The sequence below is a fragment of the Mastigoproctus giganteus genome, chromosome 3 (genome assembly GCF_048544385.1).
Source record: "Mastigoproctus giganteus isolate SK-2022 chromosome 3, ASM4854438v1, whole genome shotgun sequence".
NCBI lineage: Eukaryota > Metazoa > Arthropoda > Arachnida > Uropygi > Thelyphonidae > Mastigoproctus > Mastigoproctus giganteus.
In genome coordinates this window covers 57,364,701-57,385,545 of record NC_143577.1, presented here as the reverse complement: position 1 = coordinate 57,385,545, position 20,845 = coordinate 57,364,701, and the positions used below count along the sequence as shown (strand labels likewise).

Here is a 20,845-nt window from a genome sequence, read left to right as displayed (position 1 = left end):
GTTTTCCGCCAAAACATTTATCATCCTTAAAAGCAAGTGTTCTATTCGGTAAACATTTAAAGAATAAACCCATTTCGTCAGCATTAAAAACATCCTTAGGTTCATATTCTTCCAAAATCTTCTTTAAGGTACTGTTCCTCCAACTGTTGCAATCTTCTTCACTTACATTAACACTTTCTCCACAAATAACCTTTTCAACAATTCTGTGGCACTTCTTAAATTTATCTAGCCACCCAGTGCTCGCATTAAATTCTGTATGTCCAAGGGACTGTGCAAATTTCAGAGCTTGTTGCTTAATTATTAGGCCCAATATTGGGATATTCTTTTCACCTATCATTTGCACCCATTTTAGAACAGCTTTATCAACATCTTCATATATACACAACTTAATTCGCTTCTTGTCTGCTCCTCCTTCAATTGCATTTAAAATTGATTCTCGATTTTTTTAAAAATCATAGATAAACTGCTTGCAGATATACCATATTTCTCTGCAACATCTTTTTTTCTTAAAACCCTGGTCAATATCATAACAATCTTTTCTTTATCATTAATACTTAAACACTTTCTCTTCGACATTGTTTTCACAATTGTAAAAATTACTGGACTGCAGCTCTTGCTGATACATACACCGCAAACTTCACTGCGCCTGCCATATAGTGAATTGTTAGTACTGCACCACCTACTCAATGACTTTCGCTTGCTGATTCAATAGTATCACTCACTTTGAAGAAATATACGACTGTGAATTTCTTTTATTCTGCTTTCATTCATATATACACGAAAGAAAATTTATGATTAACGTATGCTGTATGTTACTTTTCAGAAAAAAAAAAAAAAAAAAAAAAATACAAGAGCATATAGCCTATGTGATTGATGACGAATGAAATAAAAAAAAAAAATTCATGAAACCATCTACTGGGAGTCCAGTTAGACGAGAACAGACATATCATATAATGATTGACATGAAGGTCACATGGTACAATTGAGGTGAGAAGCGAATGTCACTCAGTGGGCGTTACTAAAAACCGACTATGGTAGCATTCTATGTATTGCCGCCGCAGTATGCTAAAGGTTCACCGCAGCGAACTTCGTTTTCCCCTCAGCCAACATCAATTTACAAATCTACCCTATTTATTGTAAAGTTTACAACCACTTTTAAGAAAACCCATTTAGTTTAATAACTGTAACAAAAATGAAACAAAGACCCTCCTACGGGCGTCAATGGCCACAAGTGTTCACTAAAAGGATGATTATTTAATTAAAGATGCTAATGCGAAATTTCGGAGGGAAGGAGGCAGCATATTTGAGCAGCTGTTTAGCAGTAAATGCTTGAAAATCTTCAAAAATGCTTTTACTAATTTTTTTAAAAATTCGTTATTGAAAGACTAACACTTCGTTATATGGGGTTAATTTTACATGTAATTTTGTTTCAAAGTGCAATGTTTTGCGAAAAAATTCGTAATATAGAGAAATTCATTAAATAGAAGTTCGTAATAGAGAAGTTCCACTGTATATAAGCTAAATTAAAATAGGATATTTGGGAGTAGCACGGCAAACCATTACAGTGAAAAAGAACTTAACCAAATAAAATAACATAACAATAACAGAAAAAAATATATATATGGGGGGGGGGGATAAAGAAAAAGAGAGTAGCGTTGAAGCAATGTTCCCATTTTTAATATATATTTTTTTATTAGTTTCTATCCGTCTATTTAATTTTTGGATTAATTGGATTATATATATATATATATAAAAAATTTTCCTAACATAATTCCTACCTGAAAGCAAACGATAAGGTTTGCCAGGAACAAAGTCTGGAGCATCAGGATGGAGATGAGAGTTCACAGGTTGTAAATTAACAGGTTCTACATCACTTGGTTTTTCAGTTGTATTTGCTGAGACTACCGGACTCGTATTAGCAAGCTCAGTACCAACATTTTGAGACTGAAGTTCCAAACTTACTGGTTCAGGATTAATGGGATCTGGTATTGGCCACATTTCTGGGTTACACTTTGTACGGACCCTGTATTGATCTATCATTTCCACTTCGGTACTATCCTTCACTGCCTGAAATAATGCAAATAACAGTTATTAAAATAAATAATTTATCGATTACAACTCTTAATGTTAATGGGATATACTGTACAACTTTACTTCTTGAAAATTCAAAATGAGATTGAAAGTTCACAAAAATAAATATCTACAGATAGGCATTCAAAAATGAGGAGATAGTTACCGCCTTATGATTTTTATGTCTTTAATGAAATTAACACTTAAAATAGACACATCTTCCTTCAAAATTAAGTTAATTACACAGGAAAAAAAAAAAATTTTGCAATTTATCCACGAGGACAAACTTTTAAATTTGTGTACTTATATGGAAATATTCCAAAGTATTTGCCTCACTTCAACTAAATTACTGACAGTTAATATGACAAAAAAGGCTATCCTGTATGAGAAACCTTTGGCAAAGAAAAACAGCAAAGACTTCTTTGCTGTTTTGCATTAAAACAAAGAGGATGAATCATATTGGTTGACTTGATATCAATGGGTCAACTGTTAATGATCCTGCTCTGTTAGCTCACAAACTGAATAGGTATTCTGCATCTACATTCATACAAGGAATTCATTAGAGAAACAGATGCTAAAAGTATCGAACTCTAACAGGAAGTTACACAATTCTGTGATAACTGAGAGGAAAGTGAAAAATAAATTGCTCAAGATAAACATAAAAAAGGCTCCTAAGGTGGATAAGATCTATCCAATTATATTAAGGTAAGCAACAAAGGAGGTAAACAAACACATGTCCATAATTATAAGAGCATCTTTAAATTCAAGGGAGAACCCTGTGGACTGGGGATGTGAAATGTATCCCCAATTCACAAAGGGGAGATCAAAGGGTGATATGAGTAATTACAGACCCATTAGCTAACTTTTGTTCCGGGGAAAATAATGGAGTCACTGGTTAAAGAAGTAATGGATGACCATCTAAACAAGAGTACAGTTATATGGAGTCACAGCATGGAATTGTTAAGGGACAATCTTGTCAAGCCAATTTCATTGGATAATACAATGCAGTAACAAAGTAACTTGGATGTAAAAAGTAATTATACAAAATTGTATCATATATTTGCATTCCAGAAAAGCTTTTGAAAAAAGGGTGACAAAGATTGATTGCTGCACATAAAAGACTGACGTAGAAATTAGAGCAGTGTGGTATTAAAGGCAAGTTATTGCTAGGGATAAAGAGATGGTTGTGTGAAAATGGTTATCAATGGACACTGCTCATGGGCTGATGTTATTAGTACAGTCCCCCAGGGCTGAGTACTGGGCACATTGTGGTTCTCTATATTCATTAATGATATTGATAAGAATATATCAGGCTTAATGTCTAAGTTTGCAGATGTTATAAAGGTTGTCAGTGTGGTTAATAACAATAATCAAGGTATTCTACTGTAATAAGATCTAGAAAAATTAGATAGATGGGCTGAGAAATGGCAACTGTGGTTTAACATTAACTGCATCAGGATAGCAGCAATCCCAGACTAACATACCAACAGTGTGGTACTACACTCAGAGTAGCAGAAAATGAAAAATAACTGTGGATAATTGGGGGAAAATAACAGAGGAAGTCTCTGTGCAGTGCCGACTGGGTGCCAAGACAACTCATGTTTCTGTCACTGATGTACAGATATTTTGCTAGAAGGGATAAGGATGTTCTTATCCCTTTGTATAAGGCAATGGTTAGGCTGCATCTTGAGTACAGGTATGGAGGCCCCTTTTTAAGAAGGATGTGAATCTGCTGGAAAGGGGACAGAGAAGAGCAAAAAGATTGGTGAGGGGAACATAAGGGTGCTCTTACCAAGAAAGGCTTCAGTTCTACAAACTGCAGCATCTGGAGATGGCTTTCAATGGATTAAGTAAGCACAATGCTGATGGCAGTCTTCCTCTTGCTAGGACTACACACAAGGGTGCGTAAACTCAAATTGAGGAAGGATAGTTTGTGCAGGATAGATGTGCCAGGGTTTGCCTTCAGCCAGCAGGTATTTGATTGTTTGAACAAACTTCCATCTGTTATTGTGAAAGTGGGTAGTTTGAAAAAATTCAAGGAAGAACCAGACAAACTATTGGAGTTGATATACAGGAGATGGCATAAGATTATTTTTTAATTTTTTGGATGCTGTATAAGCTTGATTTCTTGCATCATTTTCCACTACTAATACTAACATTCAAATTCATCAATGCCAACTGTTACAATTAACTGATCAGTGATTACCAATATGGATTTTGTCAATGCTGACTTAAAAAATGCTACAGGTCCAAAGATGGAAAAATGACATCCATGGATGAATGGATGGATCAATGAATGGAAAAATGACATCCATATCCCCTTTGAATGGGGTGCATTATGACCTTGCTGTCCTTGCACCATAAAGCCCTTAAACAAACAACAACCCTTTGAATGGAAATTCCAGAAGCTCTGGGTTTTTCTTTGTTTAAAATCAGTAACCATGCAGGAGAACCATGTAACACACCAATTTAATCCTTGGTGCTTCACTACCTTATTGGAGGATCATGATTGATCTGTACTAAGTTAATTTTTATATTGTGCAATTATTTTATTTTGCAATTTATTTACCTCAATCTAATGTGTTCCAAAAAATTGATCCTAAGCTACAAAGAATGTACCTTTCTTCATGTACTGTAATAAGTAAATAGTCAGTAATAAAGAGAAGTAAAATACATTATCAAAATATTTACCTATTTATTAATGTTATGGATAAAATAAAAAAAAAAAATTCCAGTTCATGATAAGTTACATTTCTCCTAATACAGTCCACGAAGAAAATTACTGGCTACCCCTGATTAAGTCCAAAAAAAGAGGTCACAAAGTTTAAAATGCAACGTCATGGTACATTGGGTGCTGTGCTGTGCTGTATTTGTCTGATATGATTAAAGCAGATACATACATGTCACTTTTGGGTTTTGAAAAGCTGAATATTAGGTATTTGTATACAGGAAGAAAACAGGGTATTGTTGGGTTTTTCTGGGGGGGGGGGGAAGAGGAAAAAAGCTGTAGGGAAGCTGTTTCTCAAGTCCACACTGCATTAGAAATTAAAAATCACTGACAACACACAATCATTTCATATTAAAAAAATATAGTCATCAATTGTTTACCAGTATAATATACTTTTAAATATTAGCTTACTTAATGTTTTACTGTCAAATCTGCTGGCAAGGCTAGTGGGAGCCAGACGTGTTCAAGCCGCTAAGTGGATTTTCTTATTTATTGATTTGAAACTATTGTTTTTCTAAAACTTTTATTTAAATTTAGTAGTATAGCATTATTTTGTGATTTTCTGATTAATCTGGTGTATTTATTCTTTACTTGGCCTTGTAATTGCATAAAAGTATCGGTAAGGATATGTAGCAAGCTGCAACTTGTGGTACGAGTTGCAGCGCCGCTGAACGAGAAGTTTTTTAGCCATATTTAGCCGCTTTATTGACCAATTGATAGATCAAATTATTTTCTATAAGTAGCTTATAGACCTAGTCAGAATCATTAGTTTATTCTGAATTGAGACAGCGAGATTTGGAAGTTAATTAATACTTAAGCGTCCGTAACTTGCACCATTGTTATACAATACAACGTTATATCCCGAACTAGATAGCGTTAGTATAGTATAGTATAGTATATAATGTAATATTGTCAATTAATCAGCAAAATCTATTAAATTTGTTAAACTTCATTGTCAATTAAATTGTACTTTTAACTAAATACATATAACAACTTAGATTAGAAACGTAACATAATTAATTAATACATAACTTGATACGGAAGTTATATAAACCGAACTCGTAGATAACACTTGAAACTGAAAAATATATATAGCGTTATAACTGTGTTCGGATACAAGTTTAGGGTTATAATTTTGTACTGAAATTGAAATTTTATTGAAATTCAATCGAAATCATGACTCAAACCAGAGCAGCAAAGCAAAAGGCTAAAGCTAATGAGAGTGCTGTGGATCAGGGGAGAACTGAGGGGGGGGGCGCAGTTGCCCTCTGAATCACAGCCTTTTAAAATGCACTGCTTGCATGATGCTTGTGGAGCAATCGGGTATGGGACATGATGTTGCCATGGGGGATGTCATTGTGTGTGCGGAATGCAAGGAGTGTAACGAAATCAGGCGACAACTCAGTGTTGTTATGGGCCAATATGAGAGCTTGAAGAACAGGGTGGATGCCCTCGAAGGATCTAAAGTGAGGGGGCCCATCAACGCCAGAGCTTGCACTTGGTCATCACGCAACACAGCGGCAACCCCCAAGGCAGAATACACTGGTCCCACAGGAACTAGTAGTTGTTGGTAACTCTATTGTCAGGGAAATGGGGAAACATGCTTTGTAAAATGGAGAGGTGGAACAGGACCAAGGTATGTCTGCCAGGGGCAAAGGTTGATGATGTTGTAGAGCGGATATCATCTTTTAAGGGCACAAAAGGAGATATAGTTGTACACGTTGACACTAATGATATTAAGAGTAAGAGGCCGGAAGATTTACTTAACAAGTACATGTCACTGTTGAAAAAAAGCCATGAATTAGGGTTGAATTTGAAAGTGTCTGCAATTCTGCCCAGACACGACAGGAGGAAGTACATGATGAAAGCCTTGTCGATCAATTCGGCCCTGGAAAGATTGTGCAAGGCTCAAGGGGTAGAATTTTTTTCAGCCTGGTCTGTACTTGTTAACAGAAGGGACTGCTTCTACAGGGATGGGATACATTTAAATAGAAAGAGTGCAAGAATATTTGCTGATGCTATCGAGGCAGTGTTAGGTGGGTCGGAAAACTGCTAGCTTGGGGGGGGGATACAAGGTCTAATAGATTAACAGTAGCCACTGGCAGAGGTGAAAGTGATTCTTGCACTGCTTCTATTGGAATGAGCAGAAGCCAGGAAAAGAAGATGCAGGATATTTCAGAGACTGCGGGTACTCATTGCGGTACAAGTAAACACATGGGTTGTGTTAGGGTAGCTAAGAATAGGAACAGGTGCATGTATACTTGTGTGTACACCAATGCTAGGAGTTTGGTAAATAAATTTGATGAATTTGAGGTATTGCTCAAAGCATCAAAGGCAGATCTTGTTGGGATATCAGAGACATGGTGTCACACAGATATAAGGAATGCAGAACTGGAATTTGGGGAGTACAATGTGTACAGGAAGGATAGGAAGGGAGGAGGGGTTATGCTATTAGTTAAGATACACAAAATCCAAGGAAGTGAAGCCAGTTGACATCGCTGGATAGTGCAGTGTCGAGTCAAGTTTGGTGTGACATAAGCATTGGGAGATCAAAATTGAGAGTAGGAGTGTGCTATAGGCCTAATGACTCTGATGAGTATAATAAGAAACTGTACAGGGAAATAGAGTGGGCCAGTAAATCACAAAGTCTTATAATGGGGGATTTTAATTTCCTAGATATTGACTGGAATTTGCGGATTGGTCAGTCTCACACTAGCAAGGCTTTTGTGGATTTATTGGATGATTGTTTTCTACATCAGCATGTTCGGGAGGCAACTAGAGGGAGTAATACTCTTGATTTGATTATCAGTAGTGATTCTTCATGCATTAAGAATCTGCAGATAGAGGAACCACTAGGTGGCAGTGATCACAGTGTACTGAAGTGGGATTTACTCAAAGAGGTAACTACCATCAGGGGTAAAGGGAAGGGTTATTGCTTTCGTAAAGGCGACCACGATGGTCTGAGACAGTATTTAAATTCTATACAGTGGGACCAACTGATGATGTTACCAACAGCAAATTCAAAATGGGAAGCATTCAAAGAACTTATCTTGGAAGCTATTAGGCTTTACACACCAACTAAGAAATATTGTTCAAGGTTTAGGCCTAAATGGATGTCAGATGAACTAATGAGACGTATGTGGCAGAGAAGAAAAAATGCATGGGATACATATAAATTAACACGTGACACAGAAGCCTATGATAGCTATCCTATCTATCATAGGCTTCTGTGTAGTGCTACTTCCCCCTCCCCTATCATAGATAGCCTATGATAGGGGAGAGGGAAGTGAAGTCAAATTTCATAAACATGGGTGTGATGTTTCCCATGTTTCTAGCAATTCTGGGTGTTGACATTATCATTCAACTGGAATTACACCCCATCAAACCATATAATATTCCAAGGAAAATCATTATCTATACTATTTTCTGCTGTTCTCATCTTACATCCTCCAACCAACATAAACAAAACATGGTGTGATTTATACAGTTTTTATACATTTTTTCTTAACATTTTAAGGAACTCCTTCCCCTCACATTTCCTTTCTTGGATATTGTCCATTCTGTATTTAAGCTCTGTGCAATTAGCTGTTTTCCATCTCCTTCCCTTGCCACATTATCTTAGTCAAATTACAACTGCATTCAATATATTATTTTTATCAACATTGTTCTCAGATGATTCACAAAAATCTGTATTAAATGATGATTTGATGATTCACAAAATCTATATTAAAGATATCTTTATTTAAAAAAATAAAGAAATTTGATTATCTTACCTCTATCACAAGATTTAGATCTTGAGTCAATGCTTGAACTCTATGAAAACTAGCAATAAGACTAATTGGCAAATATCCACGAGGATCCATCTTCCTTCGAAGGAAGAAATCTTTCTGCAAATTTTCTTCACTGAAGTAGTACTCACTAGAAATTATTTTAAACAGAATACACTTTTAAGAATATCAAATTAAAATTCTCTTCTCTTAATATTATTTAAAATAAGAGGAAACTTGCTAAAGCATGTCTATTACTACAAAGAGAATATACAATAGTCTTAAACATCAGGACTAAAATTCTGTATTTATCAGCAAGTAAGGTTTTAAATAAAAAACATCATCTCAAATTTGTACATGCCATAAAAATACTTTTAAGAGTCCTTGTATCTCCCACACCTCCAATACCACAATTTCCTTAAAGGGAAACTCTGCGCAAAGGGAAGCATCTACATAATACAAACAAAAAAATGTATAAGAAAGGAGAGCTGCACAGAAACAGGAGATCAAAGCACCTCAACAGAAAGAGGAAAAATTATGAGACAGACAAAATAACAAAACTATATCTCTACCATGTCTCCACTGAAAGATATACTGAAATTTTAGTAACCTAATGAATCATTGAATTATGACCACCTCATCCATAGTGGCCTTATGCCGCACAGCTGTCTAGTATAAAAACCACAAAAAGATTCGTACGCTACAGCAGTGGTAATTTGTACCTGGTGATGCAAGTCAAACCAGGCAAGTAAAGTGATAAAGTAGCAGTTATGGGTTGCAGTACAGATAAGTTTCAAAAAGGCACGATGGTGGGAGTTTGTGTGTTGGGTGCTTCCATATTGAAAATGACATGTCTTGTTGGGTGCTCGCAGCTCACACTGTGGTTAAAGTGTACAAATAATGGTGTTGAATGGGTCAAACCACTTTCCAACCAAAGGCCCGTCACTGTGCAACAGTTGACATCACAATACAATATGGGGAATGCAAGAACAATATCCCAAATGGCAATGCGCCACATACTCAGGTGTATGGAGTTCCACAGCAGAAGACCCAAGAGACACCCTTCTCCTTACCGCTGATTATCGTCAACAGCAAATGCTGTAGTGTCAACAACACACTGGTTTGATGAGTCCAAATATCTAGTGCAACACAAAGGATGCCTTCATGTGTAGTGCAAGCAACATGGGTCCAGTGACCCATTGTGCATGGTGGCCACTATACAGGCAGGTGGCGGTTGCTTATTATGGGGCTTGTTTTTCTGGTGAGAACTAGGCGCCCTGGTATGTATAGTCCAACATTTCATGGTCAGGACCACTGACGGCTTTTAGGAGACCGTGTGAACTCTGCCATGTTGCATTTTTTCCTGGCAGAAATAGAATCTTCCAAGACAATAATGCACCATGTCACTGGGCTCGCAATGCACACAAATGGCTCTAGGAACACAGAGAAGATATCATCCCTCTTGATTGGCTTCCAAATTCACCTGACCTCAGGCCAATCAAAAACATGTGGAATGTTTTGGAATAGGAAGTGAGGCATATAGACATGCAACTGCCATCTATTCCGACACTTTGGAAAGCCATGCAGTCAGCATATCCCTATGGGCATCTTCAGACATCTAGTGGAGTCAATGCCTAAGTAAATAGCAGGTGTTATCTGTGTGGACACTGAATAGCAGGTGTTATCTGAGTGTATATCTGTCTCACGTGCAGTGTGCAGATGGAGTAGAATAATGAAACATCTTGTTATTTTCATATGAAAATAAAGCTTTCTAATAAATCTGAAAATCTTCAGAATTTCATCGTTTATTTTACTTACACATCAGATCAATCAAATCACCTCTAAAACCCTATGCAAAGAGTGCATCAGCTGAGTTTCCCCATCTTTAGACCTTACAAGAAGCATGATGTCCTTTTTTTTTTTCTAAAAGGTGTAGTCTCCATACACAAACATAGTATTACAAAATGTGGCCTTCCAAATGACCTATACAGTGGGATTACAACCTCCTATTTCTACAAGCAAATATTCAATAAATCGCTAATAGAACACCATGGATGTTCCTTGCTACCTGCCTACACTGTTCAGAGAACTTCGTTCAAACATATAACTCCCAAATCCCCTTCTTCCTCCCCTATTTTTAGTTCAATCACACCATGTGTATAAGTTATTTTTGGATTGCTATAAGACCTTGCATTTTGCCGCATAAAAACATACCACTTTTTTAAACCATCTTGGTTTATCTAAGTCATCATGAAGCTCTGCCTGGCACTGATCATTAACTACTCTCCTAACCATGACATCATGTAATAAGACTGTTTCAAGAAAAAACAAAAACAACATTACAACTGCACCTTCCACATGCATAGGACTTCAAATTCTAATACACAATATTCATGGTACCACTCCATCACATTCGGATATAATCACACAATTTTTGATATTTTTTCATCAGAACGTAACTGAGTGATCAATAGCAAGAATGTAATAGTACATGCTCTTCGAGTGGGCAGGGGTTCAACCCCGCTACTGCTAAATAATACGATTAATGTTTGTATTGATAATTTATTGTAAACTCCTCTGACCTGGTGGTCGTGCCGGAGTATAAACAAGAACATAGTCTGCAAATTTTGATATCCTGTCCTCCATCCCTTCATTGATGTCATTTAAAAAAAAATCAAAAACAACAGTGGTCCCTATAACAATCCTCAAGGAACCCTACTTCTTAGATTAGCCCAATCTGAAGAAATAACCATTAATCACAATCCTCTGCCTCCTACCCTGCAGCAATACTGCAACCTGAGGATTTTCTGTGATTCTAACATGTTCCAGTTTATATAGTAAGCTCTCATGCAGGACTGATTCAAATGCTTTGATGAAATCAAGTACACAACATCGAAATTATTTTCTACATCCAGCTCACAAATGAATCTGTCAATATTTTAGCCAACCAAGTTGGTTAAGCATGATATTACCATTACAAACCCATACTGTTTCCTTCAAAATTTCATTTGTCTGAATTTCTGAATTGATCATTGCCACCACGATTTTCCTTACGACTGAAGCCAACACGACTGGTTGGTAGTTATCCATCAATCTTAGATTCACTTTTATGTACCGCCAATACAATCGCACTTTTCCAATCCAAGGGAATCTCTCCTCAGTCTAGCAATGTCCTTGTGATTAGCTTTAATGGTCCATGCATTATGTTGCCACTTCTATCAAAATTACTGGGTATATGCCATTAACTCCAGGAGCCTTACATATCTTTAGTCAGGAAAGTTTTTCTAATAAATCTTCTGAAATTTCACAATCACTAATTTAATGCTTTCCAGCTTTATTCACACAGTTTCTCCTCGCTACGAACAGCTTTCTTCTGATATAAATATTGATGCAAAGCACCTGCATCATCAGCAGGATTATCTATAACTTTCCCACACCATCATGCAAGGCCCAATCTGATTTCCTTTTTCTTCTTAGTATTCACATACATAAAAACAATGTCCCTCTACTTTGCTCTGTAGCCAGTGATTTCTCATAATCTGCCCTGGCCAGTCTAATCCTTTCTGTGGTAATTACAGATCAGTTTCTGGCTGATTTAGGTTTTATTTTTTATTAATCTAACTTTTCCATGACATCTTTTTCAGCTCTATGAAAATGATTAGTCCATTATTTAACCACCCCTGACTCCTCCTCATGCTGTTTTTCTTAATGGTGTATATATGCATTGAGTGGTCTTTGAGATAATAGAAGAGGAGAAAAAGTCGTATGTACCAAAACTTAGGAACAAGTTTGAGCTTCCGCAGACCTTTCGGAACCAAGATATTAACGAAGAATACAACTTTCTGAAAGTGATAAAGCCCAAGAAACCTACAGGTAAAAAGAAATCCAAAGAAGAAAAAATTAGTCAGGAAACACCTGTCATGATGAACCGAAGATGACAAATGAAGGGCAAGATAAGCACTGACAAGGACAAAATTGAGTATACTGAGTTACACAAAGCCATTAGAAAGAGGCTCAGAAAAGACATGATTTAACAACAACAAAAAAAATAAAATAATAAAATAAAATAAGTAGAACAAGGATTAAGGCAAAACAAAGGGCTGAAATCAGCAGTCATGAGCAATGATACAGAAAAGACATTACTGACCCTGAAGAATAGTGATGGTGTGCTTATAATTAGCAGAAAAGGCATAATTCAAAAAGCAGAAGATTACTATAAAGTATTATGTAAGGAGCAAAGGAATGATGCCAGCAGTGGGGAAGATAGATCACAAATTTGTAACACATGCGACACACTCAATATCCTACCTGATGAAATAGAACATGCATTGAAGAAAATGAAGAATCAAAAAGCCCCGGGTGAAGATTAAATTATGTAGATTTGTTAAAAAAATTGGAAGGAAGAGACATGACACAGAAACTGGCAAGAATCTTCACAAAATACATTAGGCAAGGCATGACCCCTAAAGGAGTGAAATAATGCAATCATAATTATTCTGCATAAGAAAGGAGACAAATCAGAAATTGGAAATTATAGACCAATTAGCTTGTTGTCCCACATCTAAAAGTTGTTCACAAGGGTCATCATTAACAGATTAGAAAGAGTACTTGATGGGAATCAACCAAAAGAGCAAGCTGGCTTTAGAACAGGATTCTCAACTATGGATCACCTTCAACATAATACCACAGCTAATTGAGAAAGCAAATAAATATAAAACACCATTATGCCTGGCATTTGTGGATTTTGAAAAGGCATTTGACTCCATACAGTATAAGGCAATGTGTCAGGCACTGGAAAGACAAGGCATAAAATTTGTCTAATTTAGTAGAATTTGTAAATAGAATATGGAGCAGGCAAATGATATAAGGCTAGGGAGTGAATTGAGGATAGGAAAGGGATAAAAGTATATCTAAATAAATAAAAGCGAAGATAGCGAGAAATTAAGGATAGTATGAATGTTCGTATCACCCTCTTATTGCACTAATAGATTTACAAACGGCAAAAAGTAGAAGTAGAAAGTATAAAGATAACAAAGTTAAGGATATTAAAAGTACTGGGTTAGCTGGAATCATAAAGCTCATCCTTTTGGTAAGAACCCTGACTAGTAAGAAAATGAGACTAATACCAAATGCTTGCTCAGAAAAAAGACGAAAAATAAGAGCCAAAAACAAAAAACATGAATTAAGTAAATAGTTGCTAAAATTGCATATAAAATCAATACCAGGAATATTCAAGTAATGCATAATAGAGAGAAGGAGAGGCGGGAATGGCAGTGAGAACATATTCAGTTGAGTTGATAAATGTAACTAAAGCAGTAGCACATTGGACAGTTTTATGGACTCATATCAATTCATAGTGATAAAACAGACCTGAAAGAAAGCTGTGAAAAGAGATAATTAGTGATCTCTATAGTCATTTTTGTATGTGTATAGAGATAAACAAATGGTACATTGCAAGGAGAAAGTATATATTAGCAGAAATTATAATGCAGATGTGGCTGGAAATTATATTGGGAAAAATTAAATTCTGCAAACAGAAAGGTAAAATATATATGGAAGTTAGGAATGAAATACTCCAAAAATGAAGTGCAAATACAAATTTCAAATAAGATATTGAAAAGTCCAGCATTTCAAGAAGTAATAAAATGAATGCCAAGTGTTCAAACTTGTAAAAGGAGTATATAGAATGAATGTAGGCTAAATTAATAGATTTAAGACCAGGTGGCATGGCTGTCATGTATCCAGAACTATGGAGTCTGTATTAGTAATGCCTTATTAAAGTACACAAAAATAATTTAGAATCCAAGTTGGAACTGTTCACATGCAATGAATAACATGAAATCCTTAGCTGGAAGGATAAAAATGACCTAAAGGTTGAACATAGATCAAGAATAATTCTCTATAGTCCAACTGGTAGGGTTATATTGCAGTAAATGTAATGAAGACTGTATAAGGGAGGTCTTATAACAGTAAATAAAAATTATGTTGAAGATTCCAGATAAAAATATTCAACCAATTGGAAGTGAACAGTTATAGAAGAAATTCCAGTAATAGTAATACAGTGAATTCCAGTTATTTGGGCCACTGGTTAATCGGGGCAGCCGTTTATTTGGGCAAATCTTAAAAAGCAGAACCCAGTCGAGAAAATAGCCAGGGTTTACTTTGCTTAATTGGGACAACATGCCGTTTAATTGGGGCAGGAGATCGCAGCACTGGAGTTTACCCTACAATTGTCTCCGACCATACCACGTGGTTTGGTTGGATTTCTGGAGGTCACAATCATAAAACAATTAGCAGGCACCTGTTTATTGGGCTTTTCTGTTAGCGCAATCTATCATAAACGGATAGTAAACTATCTTATTGAATTTGTGATGATACCGAAAGCTGGAATTCTGTGGGTTATTATGGTGAAATGTCTTTATACTTCTACTCCGTTCTCACTTGCACGTATTGTGTTACTTGAAATTTGTGTGCTGTGTTCTTTGTTATTGATTGCTTATCTTTTTACTGTTTGAAATTTTAACCCTCATCCACAAATGAATATAAATGTCAACTAGTTAGTATGTACATATTACAGGTACATATTAATTATTCCGATTATCACGTATATTCTTCCGATTTTCACGTATCATTTAATTTTTAATTGGTAAGGTAATAAAGGGCAAATTTGAGCTTAATATTTCTTTACTTTTATAGCCTGTGGATAATATTCCTATTTTCGCTAATTAGAATCACTGTGTAATAGAATTAAAATTCAATTCACAAACATGATCACAATGACCGGCGCTTACTACACATCATATAGTGAACGGTACTTTACTACAGTGACTCCATCGTAACATGATTTGATTGTACAGTGAACCAATTGTAAAGCGGGGGTCCATTGTATTTTTAACTTTCTTATGTGAAACTTCGGATAACTGGGGCAGTCGCTTAATTTGGTCAAAATGTACTAGTCCCGATGTGTCCCAAATAACCGGAATCGACTGTATATCCAATGGTGATAGATTGGTGAATATATCCAAGGAGGCTCACTAAAAAAATCTAGTGTACAGGTTGATTGAACTGTACACATATCAATATGAAAGGTTGGGAGGTTGTATAAGTAGAGCCTTATTAAAGCATTCAAATATATATTAAAATCCAAGTTAGAATTGTCCAGAGTAATATGAAATAATATCCAGAGTAATATAAAATCCTTAGCTTGAAAAGGATTAAAAGAAAGTATAAGTGAAGACTTACTACAGTAAGTGAAAATTAAACTGAAGATTCAGGACGAAGCTATTCACCTAATTGAAAGTGGACGGGTGTAGAAGATTCCAAAAATGATAAATGAAGCCAATGGTGACAGCGAGGTGAATAAATCCTAATGTGGTCCAGCAATTATAAGCATTATAAATGTTGGGTAATAAAAGAATATGAACACCATAAAATTCTTAGATGACAGTGCTGGCAAGAGCAAGAGCAGATTGGCATTCAAAGGTTGGAGATTTAGGATGATAAGTATTTGAAAAATCCAAGAAATATAATATATAAGTTGTAGATAAACTATATTTGCATCAGTACATGAAAACAAAATAAGATTTGTTAATAAAAGTCTTGATAAAGGACTGTAACTTATAATTATATGTGATTTCTTGATGGATTTTGTTAACATATAAGGTAAATGTTTATAGAAAAGTGAGAAATTTAGTGAGTAAAGGAACAAAGAGAACATTCCATAGGAAATCATGTGACGTTATTACTCTCCAAGCAGTGGAAATACTGCCATAAAATATTATAACTATACAAATACTCACTAGAACCAACCAATTTAGAGTATATTATAACCAAATTTAAGTCTAATGAATTAAACCATACAACTTTTGCATCCTTTGCTGCTTTTGTGTGCTCAGATGCATTTGTCATATTTTATTTATTTTTATCCTTCCACTACTACTCCAACTTTTAACCCATTATTATATCTCATATTATATATATAAACAAATCACCTGACAAGCTTTTATTAAACTTGATTAAATCGAATGACCTTTAAGAGCTTTTATTTTCTCTGATATAGTCATGCCACCATGAGAACAAACAGAAGGTCACACCAGATGCATCTATTTTAGAAGTAAAGGGTGATGGATCATGGTACATTGATTTTTAGATTAATTTTAATTTTAAGAAAAAGCAGTTATACAAATGAGTAATGAAATAATGCAGAATATCATTTCTGATCTCATTTTGAGCTTGGTCTATAGTATAAATATAATATCTGTATTCACCCTCTTTTTCTCCTAGTTCACTAATCCCCTGACTTTGTAAACAGACTCTGATGATGGTGATCTTCAGTTCATTTCCACAGCAGTAGGATTATACTTATTATGACACATTCACACTTACATTTGTTTCCTGATATAATCCTTCAAAGTTGATGGTTCTACGTGTAAATAGGAACTGTTGAAAAAGTATGCACCCATATACGAAGTCATATAATGGTTCAAAGTGGCATCTACATTGTTGTAATCTGTGTAGAATGGTATATCACCATAATTTTCCACTGCAGGGGCTAAAATGAAAAAACATCCAGTTACCTAGAATAATACAAAAGTTCTGAGAGAATCATTAGCATTACAAAACTTGAATGAAATTTTTTAACATATTGAAATATAAATATGAGAATTTAATAACCTCTGGAGATGAACAGACAGCAGAAGCAGAAAAATAATTTTAATATATTTAAAATTTTGAGTAGCTGTCAACTCTGTACAAACCTGAAATCTTCCTACCATAGAATACTATTCCCACATCTGGCAGGAATAGTATTCTATATTCCTAAAAGTCCCTCTAAAACTAAAACTGTAACCAAAAGAGAGTAGTCAGATTAATCAATGATACCTCTCACTTACTCTGCTCCCTGTTACACATATGTTCTGTTTAAGAAAAAACACTTATTAGTAATTTGTGTGTCATACATTTTATATTGTTCATATATTTTGAAAACTGCTGAGTTATTCCTGTTTGTTTATATGCAGAGAGAGAAAAAAAAACCAAACTGAACTGTTTACAGAGGTGAAATAATACTAAAGGGTATTCAAAAGCTGGGAACTACTGTAAAGGAAACTATTAGAAAATATATTCAATATGAGCAGCATTCGTGAACAAATAAATCTTTTTTGCCAGCCAAGAACAGCACAAACTGTTTGAGGTGTAATCTCACTAAATACTGCAACAATTCCTTCTTTAAGATTACTGATATTACATAATCTCACTGTATACACTTTGCCTTTGAGAATGGCACTTCACGGGGGAGTTTCAAGCGAAACAACACTAACAACAGTGCTTGAAAAAAGTTGGAGTCACACTGTCTCAATCTCTTCACTACATGTCTAATAACATTTGAGTTTCAAATTCTAGCATGCACTGCACTTTAAGAGAAATCAGTGGTATGCTTACAAGCAATGTGGCATTAGGAGCTAGCATTAGCATTAGAGGCATTTGATGCAAGAAAGCAAACTTATGCAGCACCAGCCAAAAAAAATAAAATAAAATAATATAAATAAAAAATAACCACTTCCACTTCACCCCTCTGTTCGTTCGAAATACCTGTCCAGCTGAGCCTTAAACTTATTTAGGCTATCAACTTTCACGACAAGGGATGGAAGTCTGTTCCACCAACCAACCACCCGCTGGCTAAAGGCAAATTTTCTCACGTCTATCCTACATCTGTCTTTCCTCAATTTGAATTTATGCCCTCTCAGGTGATTTTTCTGAGCAAGAGGAAGAATCCCATCAGTATTGAGCATGCTCAAACCATTCAAGGCTTTATACACCTCAATCAGATCACCTCGCTGGTGCCTAGTCTCCAGACACTAATTTGCAAAAGTTAAGCCTTTTTTCGTAAGAGCACTCCTTTGTTCCATTCACCAATCTTGTTGCCCTTCTCTGTACTCGTTCCAGCATCCCTACATCCTTCTTGAAATGAGGCCTCCAGACCTGTATACAGTACTCTAGGTGTGGCCTGACCATTGCCTTATACAAGGGAATAATCACCTCCTTATCCCTGCTAGAAAAATTCCTATATATCATCGACAATACACCATGAGCTACTCTTGCAGCCCGTCTGCACTGCTCAGAAAACTTCATATCTGCCTGCACAACCACCCCCAGGTCCCTTTCATTCTCTACCGCCGTCAGTGTAGTACCACAGAGTTGATACTTTGCTCTGGGGTTGCTGTTTCCCCATATGTAGTACTTTACATTTGTCAATGTTAAACTTCATTTGCCACCTCTCAGCCCATCTGCTCAACCTTTCCAGATCCTGTTGCAGTAGCATAGTGTCAGTAGTGTCCTTGACAACCCTGCCAACCTTCGTATCGTCTGCAAACTTGGACATTAAGCTTGATATACCATCATCAATATCATTGATAAATACAGAAAACAATAATGGACCCAATACTGAACCCTGAGGGACTCCACTAATAACATTAGTCCACGATGAGCAGTGTCCATTGATTACCACTCTGTCTTCTCCCCCACAACCACCCCTTTATCCATAGCAGCAATTTGCCTCCAATGCCACACTGCTCCAATTTGTGCAGCAGTCTTCCATGTGCAACAGTATCAAAAGCCTTTCTAAGATCCAAGTATATAATATCAAAGTTATTCCCTGCATCCACATCTTTTGTGACTGCATCATAGTATCCAATCAAATTGGTCAGGCAAGACTTCCCCTTAACAAAACCATGCTGTGTCTGAGCTATAACTGAAGTCTTGTCTAGATAATCCTGCAGTGCTTCTTTAACCAGTGCCTCCATTAATTATCCAGGAACAGAAGTTAAACTAGCAGGTCTATAATGACTTGTGTCGCCTTTTGATCCTCCTTTATGAATTGGGGTCATATTTGCACATCTCCAGTCCATGGGTACTTCCCCTGAGTCCAAGGAAGCTCTCATAATTATGGCTAAGGGTTTGCTTACTTCCTTTGCTGCCTCCTTTAATATAACTGGATAGATCCCATACACCCCAGGTGCCTTTCTTGTATTTATCTTCAACAATTTCTCCTCCACTTTACTCTCAGTTATTACAAGATTCTCTAGCTTACTGCCAGAGTTGAATACACCTCTGGCATTCCCCTCGCTGAATAACTCCTCATGCGTGAATGTCGATGCAAAATATTCATTTAGTTTGTTAGCTACCTGAGTAGGATCATCAACAGTTGACCCATCGATATCAAGTGGACCAATCTGATTCATCCCCTTCCTTCTAGAGTTTACATAAGTAAAGAACTCTTTTCTGTTTTTCTTTGCATCCCTTGCCAAAGATTTCTCGTAATCTGCCTTCGCCTGCCTAACCTCCTTTGTAACTTGGTTACAGATCAACTTGTATCTATCATAGGCTTCTGTGTCACGTATTAATTTGTATGTATCCCATGCATTTTTCTTCTCTGCCATATGTCTCATTAGTCCATCTGACATCCACTTAGGCCTAAACCTTGAACAATATTTCTTAGTTGGTATGTAAAGCCTAGTAGCTTCCAAGATAAGTTCTTTGAATGCTTCCCATTTCGAATTTGCTGTTGGTAACATCATCAGTTGGTACCACTGTATAGAATTTAAATACTGTCTCAGTCCATCGTAGTCGCCTTTACGAAAGCAATAACCCTTCCCTTTACCCCTAATGGTAGTTACCTCTTTGAGTAAATCCCACTTCAGCACACTGTGATCACTGCCACCTAGTGGTTCATTTACCTGCAGATTCTTAATGCATGAAGAATCACTACTGATAATCAAATCAAGAGTATTACTCCCTCTAGTTGCCTCCTGAACATGCTGATGTAGAAAACAATCATCCAATAAATCCACAAAAGCCCTGCTAGTGTGTGAGTGACCAGCCCCCAAATTCCAGTCAATATCTGGGAAATTAAAATCTCCCATTATAAGACTCTCTGATTTACTGGCCCACTCTATTTCCCTGTACAATTTCTTATTATACTCATCAGAGTCATTAGGCCTATAGCACACTCCTACTCTCAATTTTGATCTCCCAATGCTTATGTCACACCAAACTGACTCGACACTGCACTGTCCGGCAATGTCGACTGGCTTCACTTCCTTGGATTTTATGTATTTCTTAACTAATAGCATAACCCCTCCTCCCTTCCTATCCTGTCTATCCCTTCTGTAGACATTGTACTCCCCAAATTCCAGTTCTGCATTCCTTATATCTGTGGGACACCACGTCTCTGAAATCCCCACAATATCTGCCTTTGATGTTTTGAGCAATACCTCAAATTCAT

The 20,845-nt window shown here is 36.2% G+C and overlaps 1 protein-coding gene across 3 annotated transcripts in view; it reads right to left on the bottom strand.

Annotated features, from left to right (window-relative positions):
* Positions 1-20,845, bottom strand: part of larp (La related protein) — a 467,832-nt gene that overhangs the window by 153,179 nt on the left and 293,808 nt on the right. For all 3 annotated transcript variants that reach the window (XM_090369301.1, XM_090369300.1, XM_090369299.1), the window contains 3 exons: positions 16,951-17,116; positions 8,572-8,716; positions 1,779-2,067 (listed from right to left, as the gene is read on the bottom strand). In XM_090369301.1, coding sequence (XP_090225427.1) covers positions 1,779-2,067; positions 8,572-8,716; positions 16,951-17,116 — 600 coding nt within the window. The remainder of the gene's footprint in view (positions 1-1,778; positions 2,068-8,571; positions 8,717-16,950; positions 17,117-20,845) is intronic.